General features: G+C 39.9%; 2 protein-coding genes across 3 annotated transcripts; both read right to left on the bottom strand.

Annotated features, from left to right (window-relative positions):
- Positions 1–82: 82 nt before the first annotated feature.
- On the bottom strand, positions 83–11,798 carry frmd8 (FERM domain containing 8). 2 transcript variants are annotated; one of them, XM_006799445.3, is made up of 11 exons: positions 11,381–11,793; positions 10,056–10,153; positions 9,763–9,930; positions 9,548–9,649; positions 8,251–8,309; positions 7,767–7,933; positions 5,650–5,859; positions 5,446–5,569; positions 5,201–5,350; positions 3,094–3,322; positions 83–2,958 (listed from the first exon to the last, which is right to left on the bottom strand). In XM_006799445.3, the coding sequence occupies exons 2-11, from the start codon at positions 10,144–10,146 to the stop codon at positions 2,849–2,851; spliced, it is 1,410 nt and encodes a 469-aa protein (XP_006799508.1). In that variant the 5' UTR covers positions 10,147–10,153; positions 11,381–11,793; the 3' UTR covers positions 83–2,848. The 2 variants fall into 2 exon arrangements, with proteins under 2 accessions (XP_006799508.1, XP_087703299.1); XM_087847173.1 differs by having other exon boundaries at positions 83–3,322; positions 11,381–11,798.
- Positions 11,799–13,476: 1,678 nt separating this feature from the next.
- rom1a (retinal outer segment membrane protein 1a) lies at positions 13,477–18,282 on the bottom strand. The gene is made up of 5 exons (XM_006799444.2): positions 18,148–18,282; positions 17,658–17,895; positions 14,617–15,047; positions 14,235–14,481; positions 13,477–14,095 (listed from the first exon to the last, which is right to left on the bottom strand). Exons 2-5 carry the CDS (start codon positions 17,805–17,807, stop codon positions 13,886–13,888), a joined length of 1,038 nt encoding a protein of 345 aa, XP_006799507.1. The 5' UTR covers positions 17,808–17,895; positions 18,148–18,282; the 3' UTR covers positions 13,477–13,885.
- Positions 18,283–20,238: the final 1,956 nt, after the last annotated feature.

A 20,238-nucleotide genomic window follows, 5' to 3' on the forward strand; every position in this document is an offset into this window, starting at 1 on the left:
ATTGTACTGCAGTCTGTGAATAGCAAATCCTACAGTGTTGAAATCAAGAAAAACACAAAAATGTTAATCCCTTGAGTGCTCAGAGGAAAAAAACATTTTTATTATAAGATTTAAAATGTGACAAAAGTCTATATTGTATCATGAACATAAAAATCATAGAGGAATAATAATCTGCGATATAGTTCAGGTATTTGAAAATCATTTGTATAAACAGAAAAATCAGAGGTTTTAGGTGCATATTAAATCATTTCCACAGGAGCACTCACCAAGCTTTCTACAGATATATATCAACTCTTATCATACCTGCCATATATTAAAACATAAACATTTAACAATGAACTTATTTCCTCAAACAATTTGAAATGGATCTAGTTAAGATGGCACCTCAACTAAGAAATTGTTGGCTCAACTCTAACATTATTCTACAACTGCAAGTGTTAAAGTAAAACAAAATGCCACAGAAATACTGATGAGAAGTTTGCATGATGTTATTAAATCATATGCAGAATAACATGTTGGTTAAAATATGGCTTTAGTACACTTAAGCAGCAGCACTGAGGAAGGAATATTTGATGACAGGTATGTTCAGAAAAACGGGGCCACTTTGCATTATCCCATAATTTTAATGAAGGCCGAGCTGACAACCGAGAGGAATTACAGTACGTTCAACATCCGCCATCCAGTTACTCAAATATACTCACATCAGATAACAAAGGAAATACATCATTTTAAACCATAGCAATACCACAACTGTCCATTTTCTGGTTTCAATGCACCAAAACAGTAATTTATAGGCCAACTTAGTAGAAACAAAAAAGGCACTTTAAGCTTCTGTAAAGTGTTTGAGACCTATTTCTTCATTCACATATACAAACACTGGCAAGTACATGAAAACAAACCAAAAGAAAGTAAAAAATGTTCTCTCATAAAAGCTAACAAACAATACAAAACAAATCTCCTGCTGTAAAATGTTTAGAAACAGTGTATTAGTATTAACAAGTGCAGCATCACATGATGTGTAGACTGTCGGAATGCCTATTCTACAACGTGACATGCATAGTGTTTGTTCGCAACAACATACTGAGCTGCTGGCGTTAGTATACAGACAGCAGCTGATACACAAGTCGAAGCATAGAAAAGTAAGAACATTCTGCCGTTTGCGTGCTGAGGAGAGTCGGGAAGAATAGACCGCATGTGCCACGGGTTGTCCCACGTCTCCAACGAGGGCACGTGTTCAAGTGGAAGGCGCTATTATAGAGATGTGGAGACAGAAACTGCCTCCGTTAGCATTAGGGTGGGGTTCAGAGTGACACCCGGGGGACTCTGCCAAGTGCTGGAGGCTAAAATCTGTCTCTGCAGCGTTAAGGTAGCATACACTTGGTTGCAGCATGTCAGGCAGGCTTGCTTTGGTGGAAAGACTTAAGATTTTCAACAGTGTGGCCACAACTTGGTCCTTGTTTTGTGTTCAGAACACACAGTCGCTCTCTAGTGACAACCGGGTCAACAGATTGGGTAGCTTTTGGAGATAAAGTGAAGCAGAAATTGTTTTAATGCTATATAAATCTAATAATCTAGTAAGGAAATTCTTCGCATTGGTAGATGAATCGTCGTAAAGCTGAAAACGAGGCCTTTTTTCCCCAATGATGTCACAGTGACCGTGTTTGCAGAAAACAACACTGTTAGTTTCTTTAATGTCTACACTTTCAATTTACCTTCTGTCATGTCAGAAGTTGCACAAGAACAGTATTGCATCAGTTTTCTTGCTCATCAGGTCCAACAGTCAGGTTAGACTGTGTGCCGAGAGATCGCTTGTACTAATCGTCCATGCTTTGAAATTTAACATTTGAATACAAGCATGGTGCGGCAGTGCTGGATGATCTTTAGATGAATATATTTTTTCCTACACAGGTTCTAAAGTTTTATAGCTTTAATTTGATTCTTTTATTAGTGCAAATCCATTTAAACACTTGATACTGTGACCACAGAGTTGCAGCTTCTTTAACAAGAAGTTTTAAAACTCACATTTTTTAAAGCAGGTCGGTCGTGCCACCTCTTTCAAACTAGCTGCAGATATCGCTTAATATTGACTTTGTCAAAAACTCCTGTACTTACAAAAGTCCTCCACAACACAGCCAATGTGCTCCCATAAGGATCGTTTATGGTCAGAATAGCCGGACGTGAAACGTTTCTACTTTTTCTGAAGTGGCTTCACCCTTTCTAGAGATCAAGGCACTGGCAGTTTGAAAAAAGCAGAATAGCGGAAATGCACCCTTAGATAGTCCCCTGAAAAATGTTTGTCATGCTGACTGTTGCCGTTTGTGGTATCGCTTAAAAGTCTGAAGTGGAGTTACGAAAGCTTTAAATATTCTTAATGCTCAATCCCCGATAAGATGAGTAGAGGTAATGCAGTGGTTATACTCATTTGAGGTGCAACATGTTTGAATAATAGCAGTAAATCCGCTTCCAGAGCGCTGCAGAAAGGTCAAAAACAGTTACTGACTGGAGTCACTGTTTGAAGATTATTATAAGGCTCGTCTCACACTTATTCATCATGATCTTTATAATAGGCTGTTTAAGGAACAGCCACTTCAGTTGAACCTTGGAAGCATAGCTGCTAGATCTTTTTTCACATTACTGTACTCGCTTAATGTACACAACTTCAGAAGATAAATATTGTCACTCACACTTGGATCGCTGTCATTTGGTCCTTTACATGTTCATATATTAGCAGATAAGTGTCTCAAGCTCAAAGTAAGTCTCTCCGTTTTTTTTTGTTTTGTTTTAAATCTCAGTGTAAAATGTTCAGATTTGGTCTCTGAGAGGATCGGTTCAGATCTGATGGGCGACTTTAACCCTGCTCCAGACTCTCTGTTTGCACTGCAGAGTACGACACTGCAGACGCCTGTCGGGCGAAGAAAGACGCAGCTCTCTTGGGCTTCAAGCGTTTGATTTCTTTTCCTAAAAAAACAAAACAAAAGCAAAAAACACAAAAATGAACAAAGGCTGAAAAAAAATCTCTGACACTGTGAAACGGCACAGAAGGAGCTACCTCCAGAAAGGATAACGCTGCTGTTAAACAAGTTTGGCCCTCACCGTCATCGACGTAGCTGATGGTGTTGAGCGATTGGACTCGGCTGCACACAACGCTGCCTTGCCTGTGCAGCATCCCGCGCCTTCCGCCACGCCCATTCTTGCTCCTTTCTGCCTGTCCGCCGGGCTGCTGTGACAAACTCACCTCGCCGTCCATGTCGGCTGCAGCTGCCCCCTCGGACGCAGACTTAAGCTCCACGCAGAACTCGATGAAGCCGCTCATGAGCTCCGCCTTGTTGGAGGCGGGGAAAAAAAAAAAATCATACCTGAGTCTGTTGTAGTCTGCTGTTTAATGGCCTATTACAGAACCCAGACATCCTAAGACTGTGGGATCTAATATCACCACAATATAGTGCATTTTCTGTAAATTCAGTGAATAGTTTATATAATCGCCACACGTAAAGTACAAATTCTTTTTTACACTTAAAATTAATTAATAAAAAATGAACAGTACTCATTCATACGTGATTATTTTTGTGCTTTTATGTATAACATCTTGACATATGTTTGACATATGACACTTTTCAATATCAAATGACTAAAGACCCAACATAACATATATGAAATGCAAATGCACATTAAAAACTATATAAGGCTAATAAACACTTTAAACAAAATAAATATGGGTCTTATGTGGCATCATCCTTTGTGGCACATACTAGATGACCCTCACACAGTCCCCATGACTCGAGAGCCTCCCTGAGGGCTCTGGCTAACATTTCCCCTGCATGGTCCTCAGGAAAACAGCACGTCTGCAAACACTGACTGCAGTGTGTCCGGTCTCGGATGAAGTGCACTGTGCATACATTTGATGCTGCAGTCTAGCATGACTCCAATGTTTTGGCCCGACACTCATAATATAAATGAGGCAACTGGACTTGTGTGAAGTGTTTTTGGCTGGACATGTCAAGTGTTTTGACCAATTTAGAAATCCTTGTTTCTCGACATTCTAAGTGTCTTTATAGATAAAAGTTGCAATAGCTGCAAAAGCAATAATTATCTCCTTCCATCTTTGTGAGTCTATTACATGGCGCGCCAAGGGTAAAGGCTGTTCTAACACTTGACTCCGTTTTATTTTGAGCTCCTAACAGTTCTTTTTTTGCTTCTCATTCGTGAACCCTCTCCATACTCTTTCATGTGATCCTTGCGTAGGTGCTAGAACAGGTTTGTTTTGAGTCTGTGGTGGGGACTGGTTTGTGGTATAATTTTGCAAAGTATAGTTTTCTGGTCCATGTCAGACTTTTTACAACACAACTATGCATATGCTACAGAAGTAGCCCCTCGTTTAGGAACGAGCTCTTTGATTTGTTTTGCAGTAAACAGTGTGCGTGTGGCAGCACAAAATAAACAACAGTATAATATGAAACAACAGGCATTTTAATTCCATCTTAAGGCTTAGAGCCTGGTGATTATGGTAATAATGCTTTTACTATTAGGTAGCAACTTTTTGGTGCCACATTCACCGAATGAGGATGATAAACCTGAAGCACAAAAATGACTTGATATTTTTTAGGCTTCAGCACCTATATCACTCATCTAAACATGAATATGCACAGCTGCTTCATTCAATCCTGGAACTCTCACAAACAGCGGGTGTTCTTGACAAGTGACTGCATCTTTTGTCCAAGTTGAAAACATCTCATTTGAAACTGCGTCAGAGGACTACAGCTGACAGCCATAAGACATGCTTGAAAAGAGCAAAGAAAGTGGAGATATTCACACCATATTATTTTTTTAATTTCATAAAAAGTTTTCAAACAGCTGCCGTCAGTAGTTGAGTACTGAGGATAGTGGATGGAGGCTTTCTCCAAATGGGCGTAGGCCTCTCCATTAAAGATAGGGTGAGGAGTTCAGCGCTCAGAGTTGAGCTGCTACTCCACTGTATCAAAAGAAGCCAGCTGACAAGGATGTCTACTAGAAACTGAGATATTCTGAGCATGTCCTACCAAGAAGATTCCCCAAGGCCTGGGAATGCCTCGGTGTTTCCCTTGGGTGAGCTGAAGGAGGTAGCGAGGGGAACACAAAGGAGGTTTGGACTTCTCTGCCAAGGCTGCTGCCACAATGCCTCAGCCCTGGATGAGCAGATGGATGGATGGAAAACGTTTCTTACCTGTTTTGAGTAGATCTTTAACAACTTGTTGACAGGAGTGCCGTCTTCATCTCCGTCAAACTCCAGCCACAGGATGTGTGAATCCCCCTCCTCCTCGGGGTAGCTGTGGTCCCAGGAGAGCTCACTAAAGCGCAGGCCGAGCAGCACGTGCTGCGGGAAAACATTTCCATAACAGGAACAGAAACAGAGTGAGAACCACAGCAAGTGTGGCTGCTGTTTTACAAAAGGTGTGAATCACTGCTCACCTTCTCTTTGACATCCATCACATAAACACCTTCCAGGCAGATCCCGATGTTGACAGCTTTACGTTTTCCCCTTTGCAGGATCCCCTGCGCTGGTTTGTCAATCTCCCCAAAGAAGAAAGCGCACCTGTTTTCACATTTAAAGTTAATCATTTGCCTTCTGTGGAAAAATACAATGCAAAAATGTGTCATTATGCTACTTCATACCCATAATAAGGCAGCGTGTGACAAGTGTTGAGGTACTGGTGTAGGAGCTGCGTAGGAGAGCTTCCAGCAGATGTGCAGATCTTACTGTACTCCTTAAAAAGGTTCTGCTCCAGCCCGACCTGACGGCTTGACTTCCCTCGCAAAGTAGAGAACAAGCCGCCGCTCCCCATGGTGACATGTGCAGGCAGATAAGAAGACAGCTTCTTCTCCCTGTGGAAAACAGAGGACAGAAGTTTGCATCGGATCTGTGAAGTATTTTCTCTCGTCTGCTCCTCTTTCCTAATTTACCCAACTGTCAATCTTTCTTCCTTTCATGTTGGTCTCATTTAAATGTTCTTCGCAGCGCGTCTTACTGTGACTTTTTGTGAGACCAAAGGACAAAATGCACTCATCTCCCAATTAAACTGTTTAGAGTGTAGCTCTAGTTTTTGACCTTTCCTCCTTAAATGCTACCACTCACATTCTTAGATAAACACGCTCCTTAAGTGCAAGAGGACTACTTCCTTTACAGAATCTATTTTATATAATTATGTAGAAATCTTCTGATGAGAGCATCTATATTTAAAATAACCCATAAACATGCCTCAAAGAATTGCCCGGCTCTGTCTCATCATCGGCCATCATAGGAATCTATTTTGTTCTACTTTGGACAGTTAACGTGAATGTTTTATGTAGAGGACAAAGCAAGTATCTCGTTTCATTTTTAAACTGGTTGGGGTGCAGCATTATTATTTATGTTCATGCAGTAAGAACATCAGATTATCTTTCGTAGTATAAAACTTATGGATCAGTCAGTAAATTGCTTTGAAACAGCAGGCAGGAAGTTCAGACACCAGATAAAAACACACAGTAGGATTTTGCAACTCCATAAGCAAAGACTTCCTTAAAAAGTCTATAAATATGCATGTTTTTGTGTAGCTGTGGGTGCCTCTAAGATGCTTCTAAGAGTAGATAGGTTACACTAATAATAATATACCTAATGCTGTATTATATGTGCAGTGTCAATTTTTAGTACTTCACTTGCAGTGGCTCTTAGACAACCTAAAAGAAACCAAATATGAATGTTGTCATTAGAAATGCCTCATCCCACCTGCACACCAACAAGTACTTAGAAAAACACTGCAGTGTTCAGGCAACTGTAAATATAAAAAAGGCTTCTCAAACAAAAGGACTACTGACCTTATTCACAGTATCTGTGTACCTTTTACAAGACTGCATCATATTGTCATAGACTGTAGTGAAGCACTCAAAGCTACTCAGTCTATCAGATCCCTAATTGAGGAATATGCAGGCTGTGGGAAATGGTTTGGGTGGTGCTTTTTACATTGTTTATTTTTTCTACTACATTAGGCTGTGCGGTAGAAAGGGATCATCTGCAAGTCTGACAGATTTATGAAAGGCAGATTGACCATTTCTTTATAAATAAATGGAAGAGAGATACTGTTTCATTTTGCATAAACTGCAAAGTCTGTGTGAACGTGTATGAGCACATTCTCTAAGTGCAAGAGTAAACATACACAGAGTAGAATACTGGGAAAAACTAGGATTAAGCAAGGATTACTTTTCTGAAATGGCACGCATCTGGCTCACTTTTACAGATATGTATTAACCTCACTGACTCTGCAGTTTACTTCTCTTCCATCTATGCTTTAAGAAATGTGTTTAAAAAAAAATAAATCCCACTAAATTACCAAGGCCTTAAGCAAAAATTATTTTAAATACTTTAGGTGGAGGGTACATAATGTGAATAAGGCAATGACTGAATGTTGCCAGACCACTAACAAAACACATAAAATAAACATCAGTAGGGTCTCGGGACCGATTTCTTCCTTTTCTATTATGTAAAGAGGAAGATATAACTGAAGTAGGAAGAAGCAATTGCTTTCAAATTGTCATTGTCCTGTAGATAAATGACTGAAACTGACAAAATCTAACCATTCCTTAAGCTTGTAGCTCACAACTTACCCCCCAAAAACTACAATTTCGGACCCAGAAGCACAACTGATATAAGACTTAAGACATATCGGCCAATATTTTTTTCTTTCAGGCACATGAAACATAAACAAATTCCCCCTAGCATCATCATGTGTAGTTATTTATGAGCAGTTGCTTCTCACCTTATAGTTGTAGTAAACTGTTGGCTGTCCAGACTAGTTCCCTCATCGAGAGCAATAGACAAAGCTCCAAGACTAGTCCAATGCTCAGGGTCGCAGGGGTATCGACCGGTGAGGATGTTGCTCCTGGCTTCCTCATAAAGAAGTCGCAACACTCCCTCCTCTTGTATCTGCACAGGAGTGAGACAGTAACTCCCAGTAAGCACATTAAATTTGAAACTGAAAAAGAGTTTTTGTCTAATTAAGTCAAAATTTGTATTTCATTTAGCTTCGTTTGATTTGATTTGACATATTATGAGTCGTCAACTTTAATTTGCTGCTATGTGTGTAACACAAGGAAACACTGTTAGTTTTAACAAGCCATGCGAAGTCAATAAATTAGACAAAATCTTCAGAAAAATGAATTGCAGACCTCTGTTACCCCTGGAGTATAACACCGTTTCCACCAGTCTAAGATTAGTGAAAGTTGTAGCAGAGTTAAGAATACCTGCAGCTCTTTAGATTTCGGATAAAACACACTGCGCCTGTACTGGAGACATGGCTCATCTGTAAAAAGGCAGAAGACAATCATGCTTTACTGTTTCGCGAAGTATTCAAGTCCACATTGGATGACAATCAGCCTCATCAACCAGTGTGGAGGAGTGAGGGTAGAAAGACAATGTGAGTCCCCTCAAGCCCACTCTGCTGTGGCTCACAGTCCTGTGCCGTGGGTGGAATTTACTCCACAGGAAAACTAACAGCTTTTAAGGGATTATACAATACCTGTGTGATACTTTTTATGCTTTATTAGTGGAAAGCTGTCACTGTAGACTAAAAGCACCTGCCACACTGCAAACGTGTGGGCTGATCGTCTCTGAGGGGGAAGTTTTAGGACAAAAAAACAAACAGAAAAAGAAACAAAAAACAGCAGACTGAGTCAGTGCCTCTTACCCCACTTGCAACTCATTTAAAATGTGCTGTACTTAACCTAACAGTAAAAACTTTTGCTATTCTGTTCTGCATAACACATGCTAAGGGATGCTAATGATTTAGCTCATAAGAACTGCTGTAATCCTAAAAGGATCACATAATCTCTCAAAGTGTGGAATATAACGTCTGTTTTTCTCTTCCTCCAAATGCTTGTTCCATATTCACTTTGATTTTCTACCTGTTTCAGTCGTTTCTTTTCCTGTTCAACAACAGCAGTTCATGTCGATGCCTCCTTTTCCATGTTTCTCTTTTAACACATCCAAGCAAACCTGACAGCCCTTTTATCCATTATTTACCTCGAGTAAGCCAGCAACCACCATTAACTTATAAGTAAGCTAGAAATAAAGAGGAAACAGCTGCAGAAAAAGAAACAATCTGTTGTCAGCATGTAATAATGCTTTGTTTGGAGGCAGAAAACCAGGCTGGTGACAGAAGTCAGCTTAAGGCAAACATAGAGTGCCAATTACTAGACTGGACTGATGTTTACGTTGGTAACTACAGTGTATTAGAAACTATAGAATAACATTCTTTAGTCTGTAGAGGATTGCAGCTGTTTAATTGTAAGATTTATGGCAACAAGAGGGCATCCTCCGTAAGCAAAAAGCTTTACTTTATCTTATTAGGAAGGATTTACAAGAATAATCTACCACTCAGCAGCAGAAGCCATTATCTTTCCTTTCATCTCTTTGTACACTGCAACACCCTTTTCCCGTACAAAGTTCGAGTCATGCTTTCATTACAGAAACTAGATTTCTTGCGTTGACAGCTTTTCTTTAGTCCAGTGTTTGTTGGCGCACGCAAGTCAAAACTCTGACCTTGTGAAATGTCTTCCTCTGAAGCCTCGGTGAAGCGATACAGCAAGTCGTGCCACTGCCGACACAACTTGTACGGTTGATGCCTCGTCTTTAACTGCAGTTCTGAAGATAGGGAGTGAGGAAAAAAGTTATACAGCAACATGTTTTACTCATATCAAGTGATATCACATAATACAGTTAAGTGATAGAAATATGAGGAGGGGGGAAGTTCTAACCGAGCAGTGGAGAGCAAAGCCAGAAGGCAAAAACATCCTGTACAGACTCAGGAGTATGGAGAGCTTCACGAACGTTGCGGCCCAGCTCTTGCACGGTGACAGTGCCGAGCCCTTCTAGAGTTAAGTGTACTGCACTGTCACCAAACAAGTATACAAGCACATCTTGAGCTGTGTGAACAAACATAATTTAAAAAAGCAAAAAGATTAATAACAAAAACAATAATGATAGATTAACTACTTTGGGGGGTTTTTGCATGATAAAATAATCTGGGTGAGACTGTTTGACATCATACCACGGGATAGTGTTGCAGAGGAAGCCACACTTCCTCTTAGCGAGTGATCATCTGATGAATCTGGAGGAAAACTGCACTCATCTCCTTCCATCTCTAACCTGAAATGAAAACACCAAAAATTCAGACGAGTAACAACACAGACTCACGACAAGATACTTTACAGGGAGGAGCAATGCAACGGGAAGGGATGGCTAGAAATGTACCCAAGTGTCTGATGGGTGAGACAAAACAATCACCAGGAGTGAAAAGCAAAACAATACTGTAAACTGCACTTGAGGAACACAAACACGTCGCAGTTGAACACAGAAGTGGCAACAGAGGCAGCACACCTGCAATATATTACAGTCCCACTCCCAACCCTAATGGACTCTCAAGTTATTCATCAACAGTATACTAAAAGGAAATGCCAGCAAAGCGGTGTAGGCATGTGTGCTGCTTATACTGACATTCTTACACATGTGTGTAATAGCTTGGGAATAGCCACATACTATCTCTAAACAATGCATTAAAGCTAACTAACCTCTTCAGAGATAACTAGACCAGCAGGAATTCAATACAATTGTATTTATATAGCGCCAAATCACAAGAACAGTCGCCTCAGGGCGCTTTATATTGTAAGGCAGACCCTACAATAATAGGGGTGCATCTTTATCACTTTATTCCACTTGGTGCTCTTTCTATTATATTTTGTTCAAAACAAAAGTCAGGGTTCAATACATAACCCAGCGCCACCTCGTGTTTTTAACCCGAGAATGATCCTATGCGATCACTACATCCCAGTCAGTCGACTGCTGACCTCACCCTGTTCAACTGCAGTGCTCCGTGAGCACCAACATGTAACTGTTACGGTTTTTAACGTGGCTTCGAACATTTCTAGAACAGCCTTCATACCGTTACAGAGAGACAACAAACACGGGCGTCGTTGAAACGGGCAACATCTCGCCGCCCGTGGATAAAACAATAGCGAGCTCCTCAGTTTTAACAGGGCTGCCCCAAACTCAGCCGGGGATTAAATATGTGTGACATTATAGAGAATAACTCAACACACAAAAAGTGAATTGCGTAGACTATTAGCTAAAAGGCAGTTGAAAACACCATGCTAGCTAAATAAGCTAGGTATCGGAAATATTACCAACACTGGACGTCACTGCGATCATTTTAGACGTGTTAATGCGCTTCATTTATCTGCCAGTAGGAAACAATTTAGATGCCGAAGCTATCTGGCCCATTGGCTAACTTTGTGTGTGTTTTGTTTAACAGAGTGACCCACTATTAATAGCAAGTGATGAAACTACTATGTTCCAATGTCTCTGTTGTCCACCTACCTGCCAGTTCCTGTAAGTTTCCGTCCACTCGCTTCTCTCGATGGGATCCGGTTGATTTTGTAAATAATGTGGCCAAGTACACCAACTAATTAAAAACCCGCTGTTATTGCCCTCACCACAGCTTCCCAGCTACCCTGAACTAGCTCTTCTAGCAGCTGCAACAGTTTCAAATTTTGCGACTCCCGAACGACTTGATTATTCGAACCCGTTCCTCATTACTTGGGTGTGACAGCCAAGCTAGAAGATTTTTTTAACCACAGCAATTCAAATATTTCTAAATTAAACAGTCGCGGAGGCAACTGGAAGCGAATATCCATACATGTTCCATCTGGAGGTACTTTGAAAGCTCACTGACTGACATAGAGTGTACACTTTGAAGTCGTTCACATGAGATTGGGTCAAAAATATTGATCCTCAGAATGACTGGGAAAAATGAGGCGAACGTCAGAGAGTGCGTCGTCCCGTCACGTGACTGAAACGTAATCGCAGCTGTACTTTAGCAGGCAGCGGATTAATTCTGTTTATCTGCTGACTGTCATTAAATTTACCTGCGAAAAACAGATTACAGCCACGGTAATACAATCGATTCCACGCAGTCACAGCTTCAGACGTCCTCATGAATCAACTTTGATCTGATACAGTCTCAACCCATGTCTCACAAAGTGGTATTTATTGGATTGCATTTACTCACAGTTTAATATCACCCATTGTATTTTCCCATATTTATAGACTTCTTAAATTGTATGTGTATATTTCCTTCGCAGTATATTGACGTGTTATTTAAGCTTAATGCACCATGTCAGGGAGTATTGCCATAATTATGTTATCCTTGCATAATGACAATAAAGAGTCATGAATCTTTTCAACAGATTTAAAAACAGTGACTCTAAATATACACCGACCAGGCATAACATTATGACCACCTGCCTAAAGTTGTGTTTGTCACATGTCACCCTTTGCTGACCCATGGAGGCATGGACTCCACTAGACCCCTGGAGGTGTGCTGTGGTATCTGGCACCCAGATGTCAGCAGCAGATCCTTTAAATCCTGTAAGGTGCGACATGGGGCCTTCATGGATCGAACTTGTTTGCCCTGAACGTCACACAGATGCTCAACTGGATTGAGACCCGGGGAACTGATCAAACCTTATCAAACTCTCTCAAATCCTTACTCTCGCATAATTTCCCTGCTTCTAATGCATCAACTTTGAGGACAAAATGTTCACTTGCTCCCTAATTTATCCCACACAATAACTCTTGCCAAGATGAAGAGAGAATCAGTTATGCCTGATAGGTGTAAATAACTAGATGGAAATACTGCACTTTGTAATGTGCAAAAAAGGCATGTATGTAAACAGTAAAGTGATTTTTTTTAAAAATAAACTGCCTTGTACAGTTTTAGGGAAATACATTACATTACATATTGGCATGCCTATATAACTTTGTGTTTGAATGATTATCTCTCAGCTTTACCAGTCTTTCCTTTTACCAGTCTCAGTACTATTATCTTTTACCTTTTCAAATTTGTATAAGGAGACAAAGCCTTCATATGGTTCACCGTTCATCTGCCAGCCACCTGACGCAGGCGTCTAACTGCCAAGGCAGCAGGCTGGGTATTAACTAATGGGATTTAGCAGCTAAGGTGTCAGAACAGAGGACACACTCGATGGCTTTCACTGCATTATTGACAACGATTAATCAGCCTTTGTAATCTGATTCCTTTCACTGAGTGAGAGAAGAAAGGCAAGGAGAAAGTGCTATCTCACAGCCACTGTCATGGAAGGTGACAAGTGAAGTATTTCAATGTCTCTGCGTGCTGTATTTACATCACAAAGAAAATAAGAAAACAACTCCACTCCATGAGACATTTAGTAACCTCAAACTTTAATAAGTCATCTTTTATATATTATTGTCATAATCCTGTGCCTCATGTCTCTCTACAGTCAGCTTTACATCTTCCACAAAATATATAATTTTTGTACACTTGCTCTTCGATTAATGTTTATCCTCTGATTGATGGGTGACTGCTTTATTGCGTTTGAGACAAACAAGTCTTTTGAGTGCGTAATTATAATCCAAACCACTTTCAAAAGCAATATTGGTAATTGCATATATTTGTAGGACTGTAAACATATAACAATCAAGGATTTGTTAATCGTGTGCAGTGAATAACAGGCAAAATAAAAGTGATAGACAATAAAAAAAAGTTCTCATTATTTTAAGCATCTTATTCATTTTAAGGAGTACAAGTGTCTGAAAACTGGATTAATCATAGCTGCTATGGGTACATTTACTGGCAATAAAGACACCAAGATAGAATTTGACTGGGAATTAGAGTAGATGGGTGGATGGTCATCTGACAATAAAAAAAACAAAAACACTATCCCTAAATTTGTGAAATTCACAGAAATTTGTTATTTGTGTTCTTTTTTAAAAATTAAAATCATTCTTTAGATGCCGTCTTGTACAAGTTATTTACACGTGATGTTTGATGTAAAATGTGGTTTAGGTGGGAGTTGTTGTGGCTGCAGCACTCCCTTCTTCGACCTGGTTTTTGAGCAGGAGGAACTTCAGCACAGGGTCGAGGTACTCCATGATGGTTTCTTTCACTCCCTTCTCTAGCAAGTACCCTTCTGTCTCGATTTCAGTGTTTTCCTTTCCTGCCACTGCCTCCATGGCGGTCTGCAGGAGGCGCAAACTCACCAGCACAGAGCCCTGCAAAAGTGAGAGCAATTGGGGAGCAAGTTAGACAAGGGTAGGCTCTTTAAAACCCAGTGTTGTATGTCTCACATGATATAAATTACAAGCTTGCTGTGGCATCACAATCTCTGCCTGAAATCATTGTTGGGCTTACCTGTAAGAGGAAGATTGACAGAACTCCAGCCCCAATTGTGTTCATCAGGCCCATGTAGTAGTTGACCAGAGCCTCTCTGCACCCCCGGAGGTAGATGTTGAGCTCCTCGGTTTGGTAATCATAGTTATAGTGAGCTGAATTGTTGGTAAGCTGATACTGCATGCACGGCCGTGGAGAACTGGGGTTACAGCAACTGAATGGGACTCCGTCTACCAAGTAACGGCCATCCACGTTGCTCTTGATGCGGCTATAGAAACAAATGAGGGATTACTAACACTGTTACCACATGATTGTTTTCTTTAGTCACACTTTTTCAATCCAAACTCTTTCATTTTTTAAGAATATGCACAAATGTGAAACCCACTACCCTCCAGCCCCTTACTCTTTCACTTCCTTAGAGCTGAAATCAAGGTAGCGGTTGCTGATCCACTGGACCTCGAACCAATCCCTGAAGTCATTGTTCCCACAACACTGAAACTCCATCTGCAGACGATCGATGTTCTGCTTCTGGAAGCAGCGGCCTGGTGTGTCTGTGTCCTTGTAGAAGCGGATGCCATTCCTCAGGCCAGCCTTTAGAGAAGACTCCAGACTGCCCTTCATTGCGTAGCTCATGATGACAGCTAGCAGCATGAGCACGGTGAAGAAGCAAGAGACGGCAAAGTAGGGCTTCAAGAAGTTCTTCCAGCGAGGGAATCGCCCAGCGTCCAGGGCATCCTGACAGATCTTTGATGCAAAGTAGTTGATGCCCAAGGAGGCGAGACCAACAATCATGAGGGTGTTCGGCACAATATGAATGTCTTGGTTATCCATTACCTGAAAGTGAGTCACACATGTATGGAATATTAAACCATTCAAATTTATTTCAATAATTATGCAGAACAAATAAACAAAATTAGGGAAGTATCAAATTCGATGAAAATCGCACTCACCAGCCACTTTGTGAGGTACACCTGTTCAACTACTTGTTAACAGAAATAACTAAGTAGCCAGTCACATGGCAACAACTCAGTTCATTTAGGCATGTAGACACGGTCAAGATGACTTACTCAAGTTCAAATTGAGCATCAGAAGAAAGGTGACTTAAGTGACTTGGCTGTTGGTGCCTGGTCTGAGTATTTCAGAAACTGCTGATATACTGGTGTGTGTGTGTGTGGGGGGGGGGGGGTTCTACACAACCATTACTGGGGTTTGTAGAAAATTGCTTGTAGCCAGTGAGCTTCAGCTCTCTGAGTGAAAATGTCTCTGTGATACTAAAGGTTTAAGTAGAAAGGCCTGACTACCTCAATCCGATAGGTAAGGAATGGTAACTGAAAAAAAGAACACTTGTTACAAACAGGGTATGCAGAAGAGCATCTCTGAGTGCACAACACATTTAAGCAATGGGCTACAGCAGCAGAAGACCACATCAGGTACCACTCCTGTCAGCTAAGAACAGGAAATTGCGGCTACAATTTGCATGGCCTCTGCAAAATTGAACACCAGAAGACTAGAAAAATGTTGGTCGGGTGAGTCTCGTTTTCTGCCTTATATCAATGATTTACTTTGTTGTTTTGGGGTTGTAATGATGTGGGGATATTTTCTTGGCACACTTTGAGCCCCTCAGTACCAACTGAGCATGGTTTAAACCCCAAAGCTTACATACTCCTGACCATGTCCATCCCTTTATAATCACAGTGTACCCATCTTCTGACGGCTGTGGCCTTGTACAGGACAACACACCATGTCACAAAGCTTAGATAATCCCAAACTGGTTTCTTGAATATGATAATGTTCACTGTCCACAAACAGTCTCCACAGCCACCAGATCTTAATCTGGCACCTTTGGGAGTGATGCAACACCAAAATTCAAGTCCTGGATGTGCAGCCAAAAAATCTGCAATAACTGTGTGATGCTATCATGTCAATATGGACCAAGCTCTCTAAGGAATGTTTCCAGCAGCATGTTGAAACTTTGCTATGAATAATTAAGTCAGTTCTTAAAAGCAAAAAGCAGTTGTGTCAGGTGAATGTCTAATAAAATGTCCAGAGTGCTTATGTTCACAGCCATAAACATAATTGCATGTATATGTAAACTTTTTAACCAATTTTTTCTCCTCTAATAAGTCAGACTGTTCTTCTCTTAGTGTCTATTTTGAATATATAGACACTAATGCGGAGAGTACAGTCCTGAAATGAAAGTTAACATTTTTGACATCACAACATGCGTTGATGAGGCTTAGAAGGCTTAAAAGGATTCCACCTTTATTGATGAAGAGACGTCAATTTGTAAATGTGTGTAAATATATATAGAAATAAAACATATTGTCAGCATTACTGTCAGATGGTAAACCTCATAATGAAGAACTAGACCAGAATGTATGAGCTCACAAGCTCAGGCTTAAACGTATCGTTCAAGGATACCTGTCGTACATTTAGTAACTCAGAACTCAGTTTGTTATCCACTTCTACCATACAGAACAGACACAAACACCACAACTGCATGAAATTGCAGCCACTTCCCTTTTAAATATGGTAGTGAGGTTCTACTGAATGCTGCACTGTTTGTCTTTGGTTTGTCTTTGGTTTACGTATTTGGTAAACCAATGTGATTCCAATGGAACATGTTTGTAGAGCACATTTCCTGAAGCTATATGTCAAGCAAACTAACATCTGCAGAGATTCATTTTGGTAAAATGGAAATTTAAGAAAATAGTTCAATTTTGAAAACACAACAAAGTCTTGTGTTCAGTCAAACGGAGTTCTCTGATGATGTGATGAAACCTTTGCTGTAATCTACATAATAAGATAACATTTTCTTTGCATTTTTCAATCATTCCAAGCGTGTGTTATAATAAAACTGATCATACAAAGCTATGGTGACAGCTTTAAGGAGCAGTAGGGATTAGGGTAATTAAGACTGACGGAGCCTAATTTATGAAATGATGAGTCAGGATCCAAAGTGGGTCACAGGTGTGTTGATTGCCGATTAGCACGGAGATTTCATTTATCCTCTAAGACTTTTTCCTTTTGCATTTTCCCTGAAAATCTAGTGTCTACAGTTAAAACCCAACACAGAAGGCATTTGTTGAGTGTACTCTGGAATATTCACACCTGGTATTAAAGTGTATAATCAGATTCTTCAGGCAATTAAATATATCACCCCTGATGTTTAATGCACAATTTGATGTGAGATTAGAAATATTAGCACTTATTAGTGGTTTATTATTTGACATTATTTGTAATAGTTATCATTGCAGACAACAATAATTTTAATGACTTTCTTCCCATTACACACAGTTACAGTAACTATGCATACTCTTAATACTACATTTCATGCAAATAGTAATTACCCAGTAGTAATTTTCAGGCATTCTACACGACAAAAATGGGTAAATTCAAAAAGTATAAGAAAGTATTTACTCTAGGAGGTCAAATTTTAAGTACCTCTGCCCTCCTGCGGAGCTCCGTCTTGAGGATGCACCCCAGGGTGAAGGTCGTGGCCCCAGCAACTGTGGCACACCAAGACAGGATCCACAGTCCCTGGGCTAGCTTCACCCTTTTCTGGAAGGGGAACTTCATCTTCATTACCACCATGGTTGCAGCGGGGGAATCTTACCAGGTCTCACCGGGGGGGTAGGGGAAGGAGAGCGACGAGGCCGCGGGGGACGATGCTGTGCTCTGGCTGTGAGAGAGGAGAAGAGATGAGAGGGAGGACTCCAAAGGCTTAAAGATGAAGACGGCAGAACTGAAACACACCTGTATAAACAGTGTGAGGACAGTTCAGACACAAAAACAGTAGTTTAGTGAGAAACAAACAACCAAACTAAGAAGTAGAGAGGTTAGCAGAAAGTCCCTGGAAACTTCTGAGTTTTAGAGCTTTACATCACAAGTGGTGCATCTTCAATTAAGCTGATGTTGGTAGGTTAAATTTTACCTTATTTTTTCCTAAAAGATTCTGGAAAAAAAGTCCAGTTATCTCCAGCAACCACTGTGTACCGTCCAATGTGCCACACAGTGGATTTGGCACACTGGATTTGGTAAACCTGGATGCAGGGAGGCGTCTTACCACTAATACCTACCTATCCTATTAAACTGGTTTGTGGATCCAGGCCATTGTCTGCTCAGCATCCGTCACTCATACAGAGGGACATGGATGACAAGCCAAATTGAACTTGACAGGGAGGTATTATTAATACACAAGTCATTATCTGTGTAATGCAGACACTTGGGACACATTTACTGAAAAAAAATTACAAAGTACAAGAAAATTAAATGAGATTTAAAAAAAAATATTCAGACAAATGGGTCTAAATATTTATTTCCATTTTCAATTTGCCATTATGTAGAAGTCTACAGGTTGAGAAACAGTCAAAGTCCTGTATGTGACCCAGAGTCACTGGCTCTCAACTCTGTGTAGTAATATATGAGGGGAAGAGTAGCCAACTCTCATTACTGCCTGACTAATACTCTGAATCCAAGTAGCATGGTCCCAAAGTGGGAAACCTTATCACCTCCTCCTCCATACTGGTACCAATCTTCCATTAATATTTCTGGTCAATATGGTCTCTTTCATTTGCTCTGACTTTGCAGAACTCCTCTTACATGTAAGCAAACAAATCTACAATGAATCTACATCATTAATATTTGTCTCCACCTTCTTAATCAGAACATGTATACAGTGAGATGATGATTTATTACAGTTCACAAAAGGCACCTGAAAGTGTATTACTACTGTTGTACTAATTTTGGTATCAATCCAGGATCAAGTAAATACAGGGTAAGTATTGAAATTTTTGCTTTCCACAATTATCAGTCAGTGCAACAAAACACACCTTTCAGCTTTTCTTGTATTTTAAAACTGGAATTTTTGGAGAAGTGGAATGTAAACGTGCTTTTCTTTAAAATGTGATATAGGCCATAAATAAAATAGACCTGACAGCAATGCTATAAGCTTCAGACGTTTTTCATGTTTAAAGTGTATCTATAGATTTTTTTCATTTCCAAAAAATAATTTATTTAACTCAATTCAGTGGATTACATCACTTAGATAATAGAAACAAAGTATCCACGCTGTCATACTAGTATTGAATGTTTACTTCTTTTTTTTTTTTACTTTGCTCTGCTCTACCAGTAACTACCGTACTGGTCCATGAAAAGCGCTGTATAAATCCAATCCATTATTATTATTACTACAGCTATAGCCTGTACATGCTTATAGTTATAGTATATTCATAATATACCTTCATACCGTGTACATTGTAACATACCTATAATAGATCTATATTCTGTAATATATCTATATTATTGCTAAAGCACTTTCTGGATAGATGCAAACTGCATTCCGTTGCCTTGTACTTGTGACATGTACAATGACACTTAAGTTGAATTCTATTCTATTCTATTCACAGCTGAAACTGTGTCTCACTGTTTTGTTTTGGGTTTGTTTTTTTCATTTCAGTTAGATGTGACATGGACAGAGACACAACTGTAAAATCTGTTCATTTGCAAGCTTTTATTTTGGCAGGATATTGTAATATGAGGAAAACAGCAAACATAAGATCATTTTCACATTTTAAAAGCTATAGCAATATTGTATTTATAAGTATATATATATTATCAGTAGCATGTAAGGCAAGCCTATCATAATTAAATTTTACTCTAAACTGAAAGGAAATCAGGTTCAATATGATCTTTTTAACTGTTTTAAATTGTGCTTGATGTTGTTTATAGCATTCAAGAGTATCTAACAGTAGCTACCTATGTAAATAAGTATAACTTATATGATCATTTTTTAAAATTCTGCAATGATGAAAAAAGAAAAGGAACTGCACTAATCAGCCACAACATTAAAACCACCTGCCTAACATTGTGTATGTCGTCCTTTAGCCACAAAACCACATTTGACCTGTCAGAGTATGAACTGTGGCTATTTTGTTGTTTCAGCAGTGGAACCTTTGGCTCATGTGGGCTCTGTGGTGGAGCCTTGGAGGTCCACCTGTCAGTGGTTTTGGCTGACCATTCTATT

The sequence above is a fragment of the Neolamprologus brichardi genome, chromosome 10 (assembly GCF_056152115.1).
Source record: "Neolamprologus brichardi isolate AB-2024 chromosome 10, ASM5615211v1, whole genome shotgun sequence".
Classification (NCBI taxonomy): Eukaryota; Metazoa; Chordata; class Actinopteri; order Cichliformes; family Cichlidae; genus Neolamprologus; species Neolamprologus brichardi.

What these genes read in the sequence shown, in the direction of transcription:
- rom1a (XM_006799444.2), bottom strand. Translation starts at nt 17,807, where the DNA reads ATGGTGGTAATGAAGATGAAGTTCCCCTTCCAGAAAAGGGTGAAGCTA. An exon ending in AGCTCCGCAGGAGGGCAGAG is followed by an intron (nt 15,048 to 17,657) that starts GTACTTAAAATT and finishes ACTCACTTTCAG; the next exon opens with GTAATGGATAACCAAGACAT. An exon ending in AGCTCTAAGGAAGTGAAAGA is followed by an intron (nt 14,482 to 14,616) that starts GTAAGGGGCTGG and finishes TTGTTTCTATAG; the next exon opens with CCGCATCAAGAGCAACGTGG.
- frmd8 (XM_087847173.1), bottom strand. Translation starts at nt 10,146, where the DNA reads ATGGAAGGAGATGAGTGCAGTTTTCCTCCAGATTCATCAGATGATCAC. An exon ending in CTCTGCAACACTATCCCGTG is followed by an intron (nt 9,931 to 10,055) that starts GTATGATGTCAA and finishes TTGTTCACACAG; the next exon opens with CTCAAGATGTGCTTGTATAC. An exon ending in TGATGGATGTCAAAGAGAAG is followed by an intron (nt 5,351 to 5,445) that starts GTGAGCAGTGAT and finishes GTTTTCCCGCAG; the next exon opens with CACGTGCTGCTCGGCCTGCG.